The sequence below is a fragment of the Pituophis catenifer genome, unplaced genomic scaffold (assembly GCF_029215685.1).
Source record: "Pituophis catenifer annectens isolate HBS135680 unplaced genomic scaffold, rPitCat1.0.hap2 SCAF_3, whole genome shotgun sequence".
Taxonomy (NCBI): domain Eukaryota; kingdom Metazoa; phylum Chordata; class Lepidosauria; order Squamata; family Colubridae; genus Pituophis; species Pituophis catenifer.
In genome coordinates, this window is record NW_027256883.1 from 183,318,612 (window position 1) to 183,337,240 (window position 18,629).

At 39.6% G+C, this 18,629-nt stretch overlaps 1 protein-coding gene across 1 annotated transcript in view; it reads right to left on the reverse strand.

Annotated features, from left to right (window-relative positions):
• Positions 1-18,629, reverse strand: part of NECAB3 (N-terminal EF-hand calcium binding protein 3) — a 92,105-nt gene that overhangs the window by 34,386 nt on the left and 39,090 nt on the right. Inside the window, exon 4 of the mRNA XM_070939942.1 lies at positions 1,833-1,858. Within this exon, the coding sequence (XP_070796043.1) occupies positions 1,833-1,858 (26 nt within the window). The remainder of the gene's footprint in view (positions 1-1,832; positions 1,859-18,629) is intronic.

The window sequence follows — 18,629 nt, forward strand, 5'->3', positions numbered from 1 at the left end:
GGGAAAAATATATCTGGTTTTCACAGTATGGTAAGGGGGGGAGTGTTTCAGATTTTGCAGTGCATTACCCCTGGTTGGCTGTCAACAGTTTACAACCGGCAGAGCCTGTTTAATAAAATGATCATGTAGAAAGGCTCCTTAATTCGAAAACAGCCTGCCATTTTATCCTCATGGCTTTAAAGCAATTTTAAATAGCAACGTAGCATCTATAGGTAGTCCTTGATTTATGCCCACAATCAAGCCCAACATTTCTATTGTTAAATAAGACATCTGTTAAGTGAGTTTTGCCCTATTTTACGGCCTTTCTTGCCACAGTTGTTAAGTGAATTACTGCAGTTGTCACTTAGTAACAAGCTTGTGAAGTGAATCTGTCTTCCTCATTGACTTTGCTTGTCAGAAGATCACATGATCCTGGCACACTGCAACCCTCCTAAATGTGAACCAGTTGCCAAGCATCTAAATTTTGGTCATGCTGAAACAGTAAGTAGGTGTGAAAAATGGTCATAACTCATTTTTTTTTCAGTATCATTGTAACTTCTTTTTTAAAAAAACAAGTTTTATTGGTTTTTTCACCTCTTCCACATTCACACACATCTTTTTTTTTTTGAACAAAGTTTTGACCGTTTTTTATCTTATACAATTAATCAAATTCAAATACTTTTTACTCAATTACATCTTTTTCCAAAATCGTCTTCCCCCCCTTTTCTTATTCTTTCTCCCCTTTTTTTCTTAAAAAAACCTATCTCAATATTTCTATACCTGCATACATAAACATCATCTTCATTTATCACTAAATTCTTACTTTACTATTTATTCACATTTATTCTCTTTTATTCTTAAACAATTCATTCTTTATCTTAATATATTTATATTTGTTGATTCAGAGTTGCCTTTCTTCCACTTCATCCTTTTTATTGTACAGCAATCTTTCTCCTCAAACCCATCCTTTCCCTCTTCTCTATCCCTTCCTACTTTCTTCCCCACCTTCTTATCATTGTAACTTCAAACGGTCACTAAATGAAGTGTTGTAAGTCAAGGACTACCTGTATTGCATTCCTGGGTATCTTATGGCCTACAGGCCACATTCTTCAGCTGTCCCACATGTTGTCTGTCCCACAATATTGGCATTGGTATTGGCAGGGGGTAGGATGTTGGAGGCAGGGCTATGGTAGCAGCCCTCCATAACAGTCCCAGTTTCTCATGTGGCCCCTTGGGAAAATCAATTGCCCACTCCTGCTCTATTATTCGATAATCTGTGTTTCGTGACCACAATCAATTTCTGTGGCATTAGAGAATAGTACAGGGCAGGATCATAAATATGGCACTTTTTGAATGTCTAGAATAGGGGTGTTAAACTCGCGTCGTCATGATGGCTCATGTGATATATCACAACTTTTTCCCCCTTCACTAAACTGGGCATGGGCGTGGCCACCGCGTGATGCATGTGGCCCATGGGCTGCGAGTTTGACACCCTTGATCTAAACCAGTGTTTCTCAACCTTGGTAGCTTGAAGATGGTGGACTTCAACTCCCAGAAACCCCCAGCCAGCGCTGCTGGCTGCAGGATTCTGGGAGTTGAAGTCCACCCATCTTCAAGCTTCCAAGGTTGGGAAACACTGGTCTAGAATAACTTTGGGAATTTTGGCAGAAATGATCCAAGTACATCTTTAGGGCACCATATTGGAGGAAAGAACAAGCTTTTGTCCAATTTGGTATTCTGGGAAGAAAAATAGATCACATCTAAGAAGGGGGCAAAAAACATCCCACCCCCAAATATATAAAGGGAAGTTAGAAGTATATATTCCACAGCAAGAGTAGTTATTGAGTACTTACCACACAACTTCTCCGTCTCTAAATTGCTGTAGAAACACACATAAAAAAGGAAAAATATTTGTATGAGATGATTAATAAGAGCTTGAAGCAGACAATTGCAGAAAGAAGCAAACTGGAAACTGACAATTAAAGTTGCTGACTTATCTTCGTTTCAAGGTTATAGAAACCAGCCTTATTTGAGGCCTTTCAAAATATGTCATATGGTAGGCTTAGGTATCATTCTGTTTAAATCTATAAGAATCTGCAATATATAATTTTAAACATTGGTCGTATGGAGGTTCTATTCAGACAATGTATCTTGCAATTACAATGCTGTACTACAAAATATGATAAGTCTGAATGGGGCATGGGGAAGCCCTGTTGTTATGTTATCTGATTCAACATTGTCTCTGCCAATCAGAGTTGTGGTCCAGAGTTCTGAGAGGAGAAGTGACAGGGGAACACATGGGCAGAGGTCCTGCTTCTAGAATGGAGAGGGGCAGTTTAAAAAAATGAGATGAGAAAGAGAAGGAGGGAGGGAGGGAGGGGGAGAGAGATGATAGATAGTAGAAGCGGAGCATCTGCAGGCATTGCTTGGCACACAGTCTTTAGGCCATTTTACTCTAATGTTAATGATTTTCCATCACCAGTGAGTGACCAGATCCTAATATTTCTGTGCAAATAAGATGGGATCAGTAGATAGAGGAGAGATAGGAAGGAAGCCGAACAAATGAGGCTGACTGTCATGTTGAAATTCCCTTTTCTAAAGACATAAGGCAGGTTTTTCTCCGCCTTCTCATGATAGGGAAACTTTGCCTGTAAAACACACGTGCTCTGTTGGGGAACTATTTACTCAAAAGAAAGTTCATTGAGTTCTCTGAGGTTGTTTTTTTTTGGCTAGGTAAGTAAATAGAGGATTCCATACGATACTCTTTTTTTCTTATTTTGCATACTGTTTCAGAGTTCTCTAAGTTTTCAGTGGCCACATTGTAAGTTTCCCACAGTGTCACATTTGGCTTTCTGTCCCAGTAATAACCCTGTGCCATCTGTTTCACAGAAAATAGATGTTTCTTTTGTTTTTAAAAAATGGTGAAAAAAGAATATGAGAGAGGAATTATATTTCAGTGCCTTTGGCAAAAACAACTAGAAATAATGGACAAACCAAGACGGCAACTACTTCTGGCTCAACCCGACACCCCAAAATACATACAAGACCAAGAAAAGAACCCAGATCAGCCCCCTACAACATTACTGGAACCTAACTTGAAATCTAATAAGGTACAAAAACAGATGAGAGTCGACTCTTACTTCCCTACCATAGAAGCAACTAAAATGTGAGCAAAGGATCCACAGTCCCAGGAACCCTTTCACCTCCAAAGACACTAATAATGCAGCACCCAGCACCCATATATTCAAATACATTTCTCCTCAACTCTGCCCAAATCATCCCCTGGAACAGGGAGATAACCTCCTGGAGCAAGCTCCTGGTGTCCACCCCCCCTAATAATTATATCACTAAAGCTTCCCAGGAGGATTGCCTTCTGCCTGCAGAAATGTTATTTTTTATATTATAATAATTAAATGAAATTGCAGCCAAGGTAGAGAGCCTCCAGCAAGCCTTGGATCTACAAATCCCCCACAGCAATCTGGGGATTAATATGACACGGGGATGTCATGATGAAGTCAGCCACGTCAGCACTCGACAAGCCATATCTCCAGATATCTGGAAACAGTTAATTTAATTAATAGCAATAGCACTTAGATTTATATAGCGCTTCATAGTGCTTTCCAGCCCTCTCTAAGCAGTTTACAGAGTCAGCATATGGCCCCCAACAATCTGGGTCCTCATTTTATCCACCTCGGAAGGATGGAAGGCTGAGTCAACCTTGAGCCTGGTGAGATTCGATTTGGTGAGATTAATCACCATTGTGTGCTCCAACCACAATTGTACCCTAATATACAGTCTATATGATATACACTGAAAATAGGTTAATTGCAGGCCATGGTACAACCTAATGCACAGTCACCTGAGAGTAAGTTCCCTTGAATACTGTAGTTACTACAAAGAAGGTTCAATTCAGTGGTGGGTTGCTCCTGGTTCACACCAGTTCGCAAGAACCGGTAGTAAAAATTTGTAGTAGTTCGGAGAACCGGTAATAACTTTGGCTGGCCACACCCCCAAACTGGTCCCCAGCCCGGTCGCTGCTCGCTTACCCGACCCACCTCATCAGAGGCTTTTTTTTTAACTTTTAAAAACATTTTTTCTACAACCTCTTCGGCTGAAAAAATGCTTTTAAAAGTTAAAAAAAAAGCCTCTGATGACCACGCGGCTCAGCTGGGAGCGTCAGAGGCTTCTAAAAGCATTTTTTTCTGCAACCTCTTTGGCCGAAGAGGTTGTAGGAAAAAAATGCCTTTAAAAGCCTCTGGCGATCCCAGCTGAGTTGCCTGATCATCAGAGGCTTCTAAAAGCATTTTTTTCTGCAACCTCTTAAGGTTGTAGAAAAAATGCTTTTAAAAGTAAAAAAAAAAAAGTTGGCCACGCCCACCCAGTCACATTACCTCCCCCACCAAGCCATGCCCACAAAATAAGCCACGCCCACAGAACCGGTAGTAAAAAAATTTTAGAACCCACCCCTGGTTCAATTCAGTTGTGCTGTTATGCTTAGTTTGATTGCATCAAAACATGGAAAGTCACTATGATTAAGGAAATTAGCTGCTTTAAAGCAGATAGTGGTAGACAGAGACTGAAGTGGATCTAGTAATTAATCAGTTTCCGGATGGTTTTTCATATGGTTTTTGAATACACTATTAGTTTTTTAACATTAGATGCTAGGCTTTCAGGATTTATGACACCATTTTAATAAAAGCAATTAAGGTATTTGATGGCTTCTTTACAGCTAAAGATCTGTATGTGTGTGAATGACCACACTGCATGAAAACATATTGCTTCCTGTCTCTGCAAGGAAGCCAACTGCATTTTTGTACTTACTGAGCCCTTTTTATCTTCTGAATTTGTAACAAACATTAACCAATTAATAATTAAAATGCTGAATAATTTATTGCTAAGACAAACCTCAAGAAAACACAAGCTGCTAAGATGCTGTAAAACAGAATGCTGACTGAGTAGATTGCAGAACAGAAATATTATGCTTTAATTGTTCTTTGAGTAATAAATTACAGCAGTACCTTGTTTGTACAAAGTGGTTTATGGTATATTAATTCTCCTCAACCAAATTTTCTATGGACAACTCTAGGAGCAAATACAAAAAAGAATGTAATGGCATTTTCAAGTTGTTTTGCCAACATCAAATTGTGCTTCTTTTATTGATGTTAATGGTTCTTCCATAATAAAAACCAGGTCGTTTGCAAAGGCTTATAGCTTGTATTGTTCCTTTCGAATTTTCATATCTTTTATCTCCTTTTCTTCTCTAATATTTCTATTTAAGACTTCCAATGTCAATATAAACAATAGTGGGGACAGTGGACATCCTTGTCTATTTTTCTATTTCAATAAATTCGGACAATTGTGCTTCTTTTAACCTCTTGAAGACATGGCAGTATACAGTGGGATAATGGTACTAATCATCATTGTGATGCTTATAATGATTTAGCATCCATACAAAATAGTACTGAAAATTCTTCAAGAAAATGTTATTCTTTGCTTTTTATTCTTGCATTTCCAATGAAAGGCTGTAAGACTGAATAACGTTGACTGGATAAGATCACTGTGAACTGGGGTAAGATGTGAATCATGGACCTTCTGATTTGTAGGATTAGCAGCAATATATTTACCCCCTGCCATCTGCCCCTATACCAGGTGTCTTCAACCTGCAGCTCTGGAGCCGCATGTGGCTCTTTCGTCCCCCTGTTGTGGCTCCCTGTCCGCTGAACCCACCACTGGCTGGCCCCGCCCCTCACCCTCCCCTCCCAGTTAGTCCTCGCTTGGCCTAAGAAGGTAAGGGCGATTACTAAGGCAGTGATGGCTAACCTTTTTACCATCACGTGCCAGGAAAGGCGTGGGTGGGGGAGGTTCGTGCACGCGTATGCCCACACCCATAATTCTATGCACCCCCTCTGCGCATGCACATGCAACCCCCCCCTCCTGGCACATGATGGCCTGGTAGACCCATTTTTCTTTCTTACCTGCCTCCAGATCCTCTCTTTGCATCTGGGAAAGGCGAAAACAGCCTATCCCACTCTCTCGGAGACCTGAAAGGGCCCATTTCCCAACTCCCGGTGGGACAGGAAGTGACGTTTTTTGCTGTCCCCAGCCTCCAGAGACTCCTAGAGAGGCTCCTAGAGAGGCTCTGGAGGCTGGGGACAGCAAAAAATGTCACTTCCGGTCCCACTGGGAGTTGGGAAATGGGCCGTTTCAGGCCTCCAGAGGGCCTCTGAGGGAGTGGGAAAGGCTGTTTTCACCCTCCACAGATGCATAGAGAGGATCTGGAGCCAGGTAACAAAGAAAAACAGGCCTTCCCCACACACTCCCCAGGCCCTCCGGAGGCAGGAAACAGCCTGTTTTCCTACTTCTGGTGGGCCCAGAATTCCCGAAAATCAGCTGGCTGGCATGCACAGGCACCCCAGAGCTGAGCTGGCATACCCACTGATATGGCTACGTGTGCCACTTGTGGCACACATGCCATAGGTTCGCCATCAGGGACCTAAAGTAACACCAGGAGGCACAAAACCTGGGTAAGCATGGCTGGAAGGGTTTCATGTGACTGAGTGGGAGTGAGTGATGTCGAGTTGGCCATGCCTACCCAGGCTTTGTGGGTCCCGGTGATTTCTTTTCTGTGGGAAACGGGTCCAAATGGCTCTTTGAGTGTTTAAGGTTGCAGACCCCTGCCCTATACCATCAGGGGCCCTGGAAGGATTCCAGAACTGAGACAAGAGGCAAGCAAAAGTAACACCCACATCAGTCCACAACAGTCCTGGCCCTTGTTTGTGTAGGTTTTTTTTCCCCCTGCTTTGTTTTTTTATAGGAAAGCTGGCAAGTCAGGCACAAGGGAATGGGCACAACTTCCCATGAAGTTAAATGGTCTTTTGAGCTGAGGTTTGCAGAAATACTTTTTAGTGTTTAAAGGTAATTTGGAACATTTTCCAAAGAAATTTAACAATCCTTTCATTACGTGTTCCAATAGATGTATTTATTTTTGTAGACTACAGAGAGATAATGAGAAAAAGAGAGCAGGATTAAGAAATTCAATTAGTTTATTCTGAGCATTTGTGCATTGAATTAGTAACACATGAATCTTTGTTGTATTGATTTCATTTATCTCTGAGGCTCTCACCTCTATGGAACTCTGCACCAGCGTGCCTACCGCCCTGTCCTAATATTCTTTTTAATTTTTAGCCTTACTCTTTTCATGTATTCAAATTATGTTTATACTTTTACCTGTTATCTTATATATGCTTGACAAATAAAATAAATAAATAAAATAAATGAAGAAGGTATAATTGTTTCTCCCTGCAGTTTACCTTCTCACTTAGCATAGGATAATGAGAACGTATACTGTAAATAATCTCAGAAAGTAGTTACCACGGTATAGAAGCATCTTATTCATGAATTAGAATGGTGTCTGTGGCTAGCTACAAAACATATATTTACCAACATATTGCCTGAAAGACAGAGATCTAATTACTGGTCAAGTGGAAACATTTCTAAAAGAAAATATTGTTTAAACGAATGCTTATAAAACACAAGTGAGCCCTAGAGATTCTAATAAAGAAAAATGATGCTAGAAGCTGATATTTTGCTCTGCAGGATGCCTTCTTCTTATATATTTATTTTTAATTAAAATCACTTAAAAATTAAGAGGCGAGAAAATATATATATATATTTTTATTGAAAAGTTTTACAGAAAAAAAAATTCCCCCCATATTCCCCCCACCCTTTCCCTCCCTTCATCCCACCCTCCCCCCCCCAGACTTCCCAGAGCAAAATTCAAGGTATTTCATTCAATAATCATAAAATAGATTAACCTACCTATTCTCAGACTACTAATTCCCCCCCGAAACCTTAACTCCACTATAGATAACATAATACTTCTAATATTTAACGTTCATTCATAAGCTATTTGATATTTTCTTGTCTGATACTTATTTTGAATATAATCAATCCATCTTCTCCATTCCGATACGTATCTTTCTTGTGTATAGTCCTTCAAATACGCTGAGATTTTCGCCATTTCTGCTAAATTCGTTACTTTCAGTATCCACTCTTCAATAGTAGGCAAAGAGTCCTTCTTCCAATTTTGCGCTACCAACAGCCTAGCTGCTGATATTAAGTTCAAAATCAATTTAGTCTCTAATACTGTACAATCCGTCATTATACCCAGTAGGAACAATTGAGGAGTAAATTTCAACCTTCTTTTCAAAATGTTCTGCATCACCCACCAAATTTTTATCCAAAATGCCATCATCCACTTTCTCTGTTTTGGTCATGACATCTCCCATTTTGCTTTCCAAATTTAAATTGGCTTCATTAATTTCTTCCACTTTCCCATCCAACTGGATAACAAGTTTTGACAATCCTGATACAGCATAAACAATATCATCTCTTATTTCATCGTGTTTTATTGCAACCACTTCTTTAATTGACTTTATATCCTCCTCAACTTTGTTTAATTTCCCTTCCACAAGTACTGTTAGGTTATTCATTGCTGTGGCTTGATTATTCATAGCTTCTTTCATTGCTGTTGCTTGACTGTTCATGGCTTCTTTCATAAATTCTTTAAAATCATTAAGAGCAGCCTCCTGACTCTGTGAATCAGCCGGAAGCTGTGCTTTCTGTGTCACCACTGACACAACTGGAGAACCTCCCCCTCCTTTAACAACTCCTGGTTTAACTTGTTTAGAAGCCATTTTTTTTTACCTTTTAAAAAGATCTTTTTTTTTTCAAAGCCACAAAATCCCTTGAACAACTTTAAAATGCTTGTAATTTATAGTCTCTAATTTATCAGGCAAAATAGTCTTTTCTCCACAAGCTCTCAATTCCCAGCAGCTTTAATCCACTCTCCCAGCGCAAAGTTCTCAATAAGCACTTTCATTTCTGACTTTCACTTCCAAAACCATAACAAAGACACCATCTTCAGCCTCCAGCTCAATGAAATTCAGTTTGAAACAAAGTAACTCCGGAGTTACGCTCTGTTACTTTTAAGGCTTGTTCTCCTGTTTCCGCTCTGCCTGTGCTTGTAATCAATCAGACTCACTTTTGACAGCAGGATTGGATCGCAGCTTCTCGCTCTGCTTACACAGAGTCATCCCGGCTTCAGAGCTTCCTGGGGGCTGACTAGAGAGCTCTCACCCTCCAAGCCTCTGGAAATATTCCAGAGGACTTTCGGGGAGTTCTACTCTCGCCCACCAGCTCTCCTCTCCTTCTTTTCCTGAAGGGGAGGTTTTTCAGCCACCAGACAGCCGATTTACGCTGTCAAACGGCTTTTACGAAGTCACAGGGCTGGCGGTCTAAGGAGACCGTCCACGAAGCCTGCGGTGCCAACCGGAAGTCCAAGAGGCGAGAAAATATTAATGATGACTCAGTGGGCTTTCAGGGAGAGCTTGGGATATTTCCTGAGGATCTAATGGGCAGTTCAGCTGAGGGGTTAGTCACTGCCTAGAATTGGTAGATTGGTAGAGCCTTGGTTCATATTGCCCTTGTATGTGTGTGGATTAGGGCATTGGCAGGTTGCTCCCGGTTCTGTCCAGTTCTACAGAACCAGTAGTAAAAGTGGTGGGACGATTTGCCCACCCGCCTGGATGTCATAATTGACGATCTGCGCATGCGCACATGTGCTCCTGTTGCGAACCGGTAGTAAAGGTAAGTAGAACCCACCCTGGATTAGGGGCACCATTTTATGATGCTTATCTTCCTTTCTATAGGGCTGGTTTTTAGTTGGTGTTGGTTGAGGGGTAGGTAGTTCCCTAGGCCCCTCCTCTGTGGGTGCTGCGTCATTCTACTCTGTCTCCCAAATTTTCAACTTCTACAATAAATCATTGGATGAAGTTATCTGCTGGTTTGATGATACTCAGTTATATATTTCTACAGTGGGCTGGCCAAGTTACACTAGTGCCTGGAGCCTGTGTGGCTTTGGACGGGAAGGAATCATCTCCAGCTCAATCCTAACAAAACTGAATGGCTCAAAAATGAACAAAAATGAACAACTTAATCTGGTACATCGGTTGCTCCCTCTCTTAGATGGAGGGGCCTTTCAGACAGAATGTTCATGTAACACCTCTACTTTGCAAGCTGTACTAGTTGCCAGTTTCTGAGTGTGATTCAAGGTTTAGATATTACTTATAAAGCCCTACATGACATATGGCTGGGTTATTTGAGGGATATCCTATTTCCTGTAGCATCTGAGTAATTTGATCCTGCAATGATTAATCTGCATACAGACAGGAGGTTGAACAACTAGCCTCGTGGTGCAACCAGAACAATCTGGAACTGAACACACTCAAAACTATAGAAATGGTGGTGGACTTTAAGAGAAACCCTCCCATACTATCACCTCTTGCCATACTAGACAACACAGTAATCAACATAGAGACCTTCAAATTTCTAGGTTCTACCATATCTCAAAACCTAAAATGGACACCTAATATCAAAAACGTCATCAAAAAAGCACAACAAAGAATGTTCTTTCTGCACCAACTCAGAAAGTTCAAACTGCCCAAGGAGCTGCTGATAGAGTTCTACAGAAGAATTACTGAGTCTGTCACCTGCACCTCTATAACTGTCTGGTTTGGTTCTGCAAGCCAACAAGACAGACACAGACTTCAGAGGATAATTAGAACTGCAGAAAAAACAATTGCTACCAACCTGCCTTCCATTGAGGACTGTATACTGCCAAAAAGAGGGCTGTAAAAATATTTACAGACCCCTCGCATCCTGGACATAAACTATTTCAACTCCTACCCTCAAACGACACTATAGAGCACTGCACACCAGAACAACTAGACACAAGAACAGTTTTTTCCCGAATGCCATCACTCTGCTAAACAAATAATTCCTCAACACTGTCAAACTAGTTACTAAGTCTGCATTACTATTAATCCTATCACCCATCTCCTCCCACTTATGACTGTATGACTGCAACCTTGTTGCTGGTATCCTTAAGATTTATATTGACTGTTTCCTAATATGATTTGATTGCTTATTGTTCCCTATGACTATCATTAAGTGTTGTATCTTATGATTCTTGATGAATGTATCTTTTCTTTTATGTACACTGAGAGCGTATGCACCAAGACAAATTCCTTGTGTGTGCAATCACATTTGGCCAATAAAGAATTCTATTCTATTCTATTCTAAACTTGGCACATTCTGTTATGTATTACAACCCTGGAAACATGCCATTCCTGTAGCAGTGCCTCCCCTCTCAAATAATGTTTCACCTGATGATTGGATGTTCCCCATCCTGCTGTTTGAAAGCCTGGCTCTTCACCCAGTCCTTTGGTAAGGAGAGTGAAATCCCTTTGCTTTCTTCTTGTCAGGTGTGTTGTTCTTATCATAAATTATTATTTAAATCTGGGTATTATTGTATTTTCATTGTTTCAGTTATGGGGGCAGCTCAAAACTATTGGAATTTCATCAGCTCAAAAATTAGATTTAATAACAACAATAACAATAATAACAATAGCAGCAGCAGCAGCAACAACAACAACAACAATAATAATAATGGATAGTGGATGTGGCAGTGCCTGGAGACAGCAGAATAGAAGAGAAAGAACTGGAGAAGCTAGCAAAATACAAAGACCTACAAATAGAAATAGAATGACTATGGCAAAGGCAAGCAAGGGCAGTACCAATAGTAATAGGCACCTTGGGTGGAATCCCAGAACAACTGGAACACCACTTGAAAGCCATAGGCATTGACAAATTTGCCATCAGACAATTGCAGAAGGCAGCTTTACTTGGAACAGCTTCCATCCTGCGACAATATCTGTAACACCGTCAAACATCCAGATTTGCCTATTCCAGATCCTTGGTACGGACTCGATAGGCAGACAAAAATGCCAAACCAGTCTGAACATCTGGCTGACTGTGTAGTGATTAACAACAACAACAACAACAACAACAACAACAACAACAACAACAACAACAGGAAATTATGCATACACACATTGGTGGCCTTGGTATCATGTTTTACTATTGAGTAGAACTAAAGAGCTCTTCGGCTCTAGTCTAATGCAATAACTGCTAAAGAATTCAGATTTTTAAGGTGCTCAAGGGCATGCTTTCTAGGACATGCTTTAACAACAAATAGAATCAGAAATATATTCTGGGGGCAGATTCAGAATATAAATTGGCATATTTTTCTACTTGATAAAATCTATTTACTTAGAATATTCAGTCAGCAATCATCACTGTGGGATTAAAGCAAAGATGGAAGGTGTGTGTCTCTGCGGGGGCGTGAATGGAAGGAAATATTATGAATAGGCAGTCTAAAATATTTATCTTCCCAGATGTCAGCCTTTTCCCCAAAGGATTGGAGACACACTGGAAAATATGAGACTCAGCCTTTCCATAATAATCTCAATGTCGCTATTTACTCTTTGCGTCCCATTGTTTAGCCAACGTTCTTGCTATGTCTCAAAACAAATCAGCAGTTGGCATTTCTTGAAAACCAATCTCCTAGCGAAAATGAAACCAGCATGCTATTTTTCTTATTTTTCATTCATATTACAAACCTCATACTAAATTAGAATGTATTCTATTTGGAGGCTCTGCTCTTATTTGTCAAATTTATATGGTCACCTATTTTACCAGATGTGACTTTGGCTGGTGTACAACAATCAAATAAAACAACAATATAACAGTCATAAAAACAATAAAATATGCATAATCGTTATTAAAACTTAAAATATTATTTAAAAAATTAGAATACTGTATGAAAACTACAAATTGAGAGAGTAAGCATAGCAATCACTATAGAGGAGCCATCTTCAAATATAATTGGTTCCCTGGGATTCCCAGGCCTGGTGACATAACCAGATCTTGAGGGACTTCCTGAATGTTAACAGAGATGGAACTAACTTTTGGAGGGAGAGGGTGACAAGTGCCATGAAAATCAGGAGATCCAGACAGTTCAAATAGGTATAAAGATTTATTATAAGCTTGAGTTCTCTACAAGAATTTGAACTCCTTGCAGTCAAGGAAAATCAGCAGAAGATAAGAGTAGAAGGAATTCAAGGTGGGCTGAACCTAGATCTTTGTGGGTGCAAAGGAACTCATGACTGATGATGTGTTTGACCCCTCCCTCAGACTCAGCCTGGCCATTTTTTACAGAGGGTCACAAACTGTCTCATCAGGTAGGTGTCATGGTGGAAAAGAATCACCTCTTGGGACCCATCATTCACATATGATATGTAGCATAGCATGCTTTCTTTGCCAGATCTTTTTGAGTTAAAATCATTTTCTTAATATGAGAAATGAGGCATAAGTTATATACCTACTCTATCTGTTAAATCTGGACACAAAAAGAGAGGCAGGACAATCGTAGTGAAGTTAAACAACCATTTATTTCAGGCAACAGGAACAACAACAAAAATAACTACGAACTGAGAACTGCCCGAGGCTGCAGCTCCTTTTACAAGGAGCTGTCCAGCCTGTCAGCCACTGACGCTTGTTCATTTTCCCGCTGGGGAAAATGAACCAATGAGTGAAGGCTGATATAAGACTCACTCCTACTTGCATATTCAACACTATCCTTTTGGGGGGTAAGCTATGTGACGTAGAATACAGAAAAGGGATGAGAAACAAATAAGCAAAGAAATGGAAGCAATGAAATGAGACAATCATCTCTAAAGTCTCACTTCTCTTGTTCAGGATTTCATCAATTCCATTCAGTCATGACTTTCTCAGTCTTACACTTCCTCTCAGCCTATTCATTCTCCCTTTTATATCCACAGCTTATAGTACGCTTGGTGTTGAACGCTTAGCTATGCTTTTCACTTATTCTGATGCATGCTTTACATCATCATGAGCCGAGGTGTCGCAGTAATTAGAGTGCAGCACTGCAGGCTACTTCAACTGACTGCTAGCTGCAGTTTGGCAGTTCAAATCTCACCGGCTCAAGGTTGACTCAGCCTTCCATCTTTCCGAGGTCGGTAAAACGAGGACTCAGGTTGATGGGGGCAATATGCTGATTCTATAAACCACAGAGAGGGCTGTAAAAGCACTATGAAATGGTATATAAGTCTAAGTGCTATTGCTATCATAAACAGCTATCACTTCTAGCAATTAACCTTCAAGACTATATTTATACAAAATATTCCATAATGCAAGCCTATTGGTTTCATAATATGCGTTATCCGTATCAAGTATTATACAGTAAACATGTACATGTTCAGTGTCTAGCAAAAGAGCAACAATTTGGTCTGTACATCCTTGCCCGGCATAAAGCTGGCACGCACTTCCCAAACTCTATTTCCACCAAACTCTATTTCCACCTCTTATACCTTTTCAGTTAGAATTCAGTTCCTAATCACTGGATAAAGCTGTCTTGAGTCTTTCAGTCATCTGGAGAATTAAGAGGCTCTTGAAAATAGATATATCAGCAGGAGCATAGATTTGAATGCTCAGGAATTGTATGCATATGCTCATATATTCATACACACAATATCCAATATTAATATCCAAGGTGAGACAGCAGCTCCCAATTCTAGACATGACTATCTAGTCAGGAAAGTGACACCTTTCATTCTGCTTTGTTCACCTCTCCATAGCCAACAACAGTAAACAGTCACTCAGTCACAGTAGCTTGTTTTTCTAGGGACATCAGCAGCCTGTCAGTACCAATCATTCATTGGGAACAATCTTATTATGCTAATATAATTGAATACGCTTTAACTCTCAGACTGGCTGCAACGACTCTAACCTGGAGTTGGCATATATCTTTATTTGTTTTTCAGATGACCACTACTTGTTGCCAGAGATGGAGGTTAATCAATGGAGAAATCAATTTTTTTTTACTACCGGGTCTCTGGGCATGGCTTGGGGGGCATGGTGTGGCTTGGTGGGGTGACAGGGAAGGATACTGCAAAATCTCCACTCCCATCCCACTCCAGGGGAAGGATATGGCAAAATCCCCATTCCCTCCCCACTCCTGGGAGAAGGATATTGCAAAATCTCCATTCCCCCCCCACTCCCCCCCCAGAGGTGGTATTTGCCGGTTCTCTGAACTGCTCAAAATTTCCGCTACCGGTTCTCCAGAACCTGTCAGAACCTGCTGGATTTCACCCCTGGGTTAACTTAATCACTTTTGTAGAAATTGCTTCAAGCCAAGATTAAGGAATCATTAAGGGGAAGCTATGCTACTGCTCCGTGGGATGTGATGTTTCAGAAGATATTGGAGTTGACACCATTGACAGAGAAATCCAGCTCTCAGTATGCATGGAACATATACTGTTTTGAAAAGCCCACATCCCTATGAGCTATTAAATAGATGCTGAATTTTTAGAGATGTCTATTTCCTTTTTCTATTCACCTGAAAAAGTACATTGCTCCTAGGTGCTGTTATGCCACCTAAATTTGGATCTGTATTATGACAGGCAGTGATATTTTTGCCCCATCATTCAGATTCTCTCAAGTTCCTCTGTCATTCCTTTTTATCTTTTGTTTTTTTTTACCTTTCTGAGGTCAGGATATCCTAGGGTGCTTCCAGATGGTTTTTTTTTTTAAGGGAGAGGGGCACAGATGTGTTATCTTTGACCTATAATAATAATGGGGTTTTTTTTAAAAAAAATATTTCTTCTTATCACATATACATTCAAAAGCCATCAGAAAGAGAAAGATGCAATAGCTGCAAAATTATTTCTGAGTGTAATCTTATAAATTGTCTTGCTATTAAACAGAAATGATGTCTTCGCACAATGCTGTATGTGTTATGGGAGGAGGGTGGCAGATGACACAAGCTAAGGTTCAGATACTTTTTTTTAAAAAGGTCCTGAAGTGTGTTAAGTTAAGCTTTTTTTGGAATTTGTTATAGAATTTATAGCTTTCCCAATTCAAAGTGGTAGGAAACTATGTTATCAAATTTTGGAAATCATGCAGATAAAATTTTGTGGTCCAATTGGTGGAGGTTCTGGGGTCACAAAAACGGAATGGGGAGCTGCATTTAACCAGAGGTTACAAGCTGCTTCTCCCTGGCTTGAAGATGTTGGCTTTTATGGTACGCAGCGTTCCTGTTCATATTTCATCATCCAAGATACTCCATTTCCTTTCTTTTCCTATCTAGTTTTTTTATTACAATTCCCATCAGTAGATTGGCATTAGAGGTAACTATGTAGCATTAAAACAGGGATTTTTATGAACCCCCTCTCTTTTTAGTACATCTTAAAGCATTCAGGTTCTTGCACACCTGTTGATATCTCCATCTTGAGCATGTATAATGCCATATAATCTTTCTTTATGCACAGAATAGAATATGCTATTCTTATAAGATATCAGGACTACATAATTTCACATCTCCTCATCTTATTCTATGTCAATTATTTCAATGTTAATTTCAATATTCAATAACCCTGTCAATTATTTCAATATTATTTTCATAAGCTGATTCAGGTAATTCTTCTGGTAATTTCTTTCACATTACTCAGATTCTTTAAATGCTCTTTCTCAATAGGAACCTCAATAAAATCTAGGTTTAAACAAAAAAACCCTACAGGAATCATAAAAGATGAAAACACTGAAAAGATGAAAAAGATGGTGATGTAGAGCTATCTAAAAACAATGTGATTTACATCTGACACCCAGGAAAGTAGCCGTTCTTTCTAATGACTTTCCTGCTAATTGTTGCATGATTGAAATAGAGAGTGAATATTTGCTAAGCTGACTTGCCAGGGCCTGCCTGTTTGTTATCAGAGTAGAGATGGTTTGAAATCCCTTGAGAGCCACCTCCCTTGTATTTCTGGCTAAGGATGATAGGACTTCTACAGCACAAGAGTGCTTGAATCCTTAATTCAGACTGAATTCAGACATGACATGCATGGTTCATTTCTGAAATAACAGAACAAAATTTTTCAAAGAGCAAACTTAGAGAGTTCTCAAACTTAGAGAGCTTTCATGTTACCAACATTCTAAAAGACTAAAATAGTGTCTGTAATTCACTAATTCAGCAGATTTTAAAGCATTGCAATATCTTTTGATTATTTATTTTCCACATTTCACACACTTTAGTATCTAAACATTGCTCCCCTAAACATGAATGGTCTATAAAACCACATATGATATAACCTCCTCCTAATGTTTCATTTTCTTTAAAAATAACAGCAAGGGAAGCAAACAATAATGCATCAAACATCACTATAAGTTGTTTGTAGGTCATCTGTTTAAATATACTGCAGATGGCCAATGCCATCTTAAAAGAGGCATTCCTTTAAGTGAGAAACCAAGAATGCATCTTTTCTCATACTCTTAGTCAAACAGCCACAAATATATTTAACTTTTTTGTTTTGGAAAACAAAACTGTTCCTTCACATATACAAATATCTGCCTGCAGTTGACACATGGATCAACCAATCATTGAAATTCCACTACGTTAGAACTATTCAATTAACCGATGAACATATATTTAATGGAAGAAAAGTGCTGCTATGCAGTGGTGGGTTGCCCTCTGTTCGAACCGGTTCACAAGAACTGGTAGTAAAACCAGTGGGAGGCTCTGCCCACTGACCCAGATGTCATCAGGAAGTTTCTGCGCCTGTGTGGTCCCGTTGCGAACCGGTAGTAAAGATAAATAGGACCCACCCCTGCTGGTATGTTTTCTAGAAATGACTCCTTGATAAGCTACCAGAACGGAACTGCTCTAATTCTCGTGATCATTGTGATCATCTGGATTTTTGCAGCCTGAATCTACTAGCCCTACCACTTAATAAAGAGAAAAGTTACTGGAACTTAGAGACAGAATTCCAGCCTTAATGTTACAATTTGAAATTAAGTTCCTAAACACAGGTGTGCTGCTGCCAGCCAGTATAGATAAGACTGTATTGGACTTTCAATGCCTACTAATCATAATGGCTTAATATGTCCTCTGAGATAAGAGTCATGTTGCTGGGAATATAAATATATAAAGGAGAATTCTAATGTTCTGGTTTTCTACAGATGAGCATCTGGCTAGCCATGCAGTTACAGGACTTTATTGGCCTGATTCAATATGGTTTTCCTTATTTGATATTGACATGGGATAGGCAATGTTTATTGATTCTTACTTCCCAGCTGAGTTTTAGTATGATTCAGTGAAAAAGGATAAATAAATTTTCTGGTGTGAATTGAATAAAGGCAACTCAAAAAAACAAACAAAAAACTTCTGTTCCCTGAGTCAAAAGCAGAATTTCCATTCCAGGCTTAAATTGCAAGTCTTTATGTTTATAGGCATTAGTTAAGGTCATATATGATTGTTCAGCAAAACAACTGCTCTCTTCAGAACTACTACCGGTAGCAATTTTTGCTCCCAAGGCAGTAACAACTAACCGACTGATTCCAAATAATGTTTGCAATGTATAGGCACCAAAATTAAACGAGTCAGTTCTGTGGATGGCCTTTCCACAACAACAGATACCCAAGACACAAAATTGCTTGTTATTATAGTATAGCAGCCACTAATGTTGATATCAAGGAGATGGCTGAATTCACACTGAATCTGAGAATTTACCAGTACCTGAAACCTATAGGGAGATATATATGGAGACAGCAGCATACCCTACTCCTCTAAAGGCCAGCTTTACATTAACTCTGCAGGATGTAATAATTGAAGTTTCACCCGACGACATTTTGGAGAAGCTATTTGATAAGTGATAAAATTAAAAAAAAACATTTTT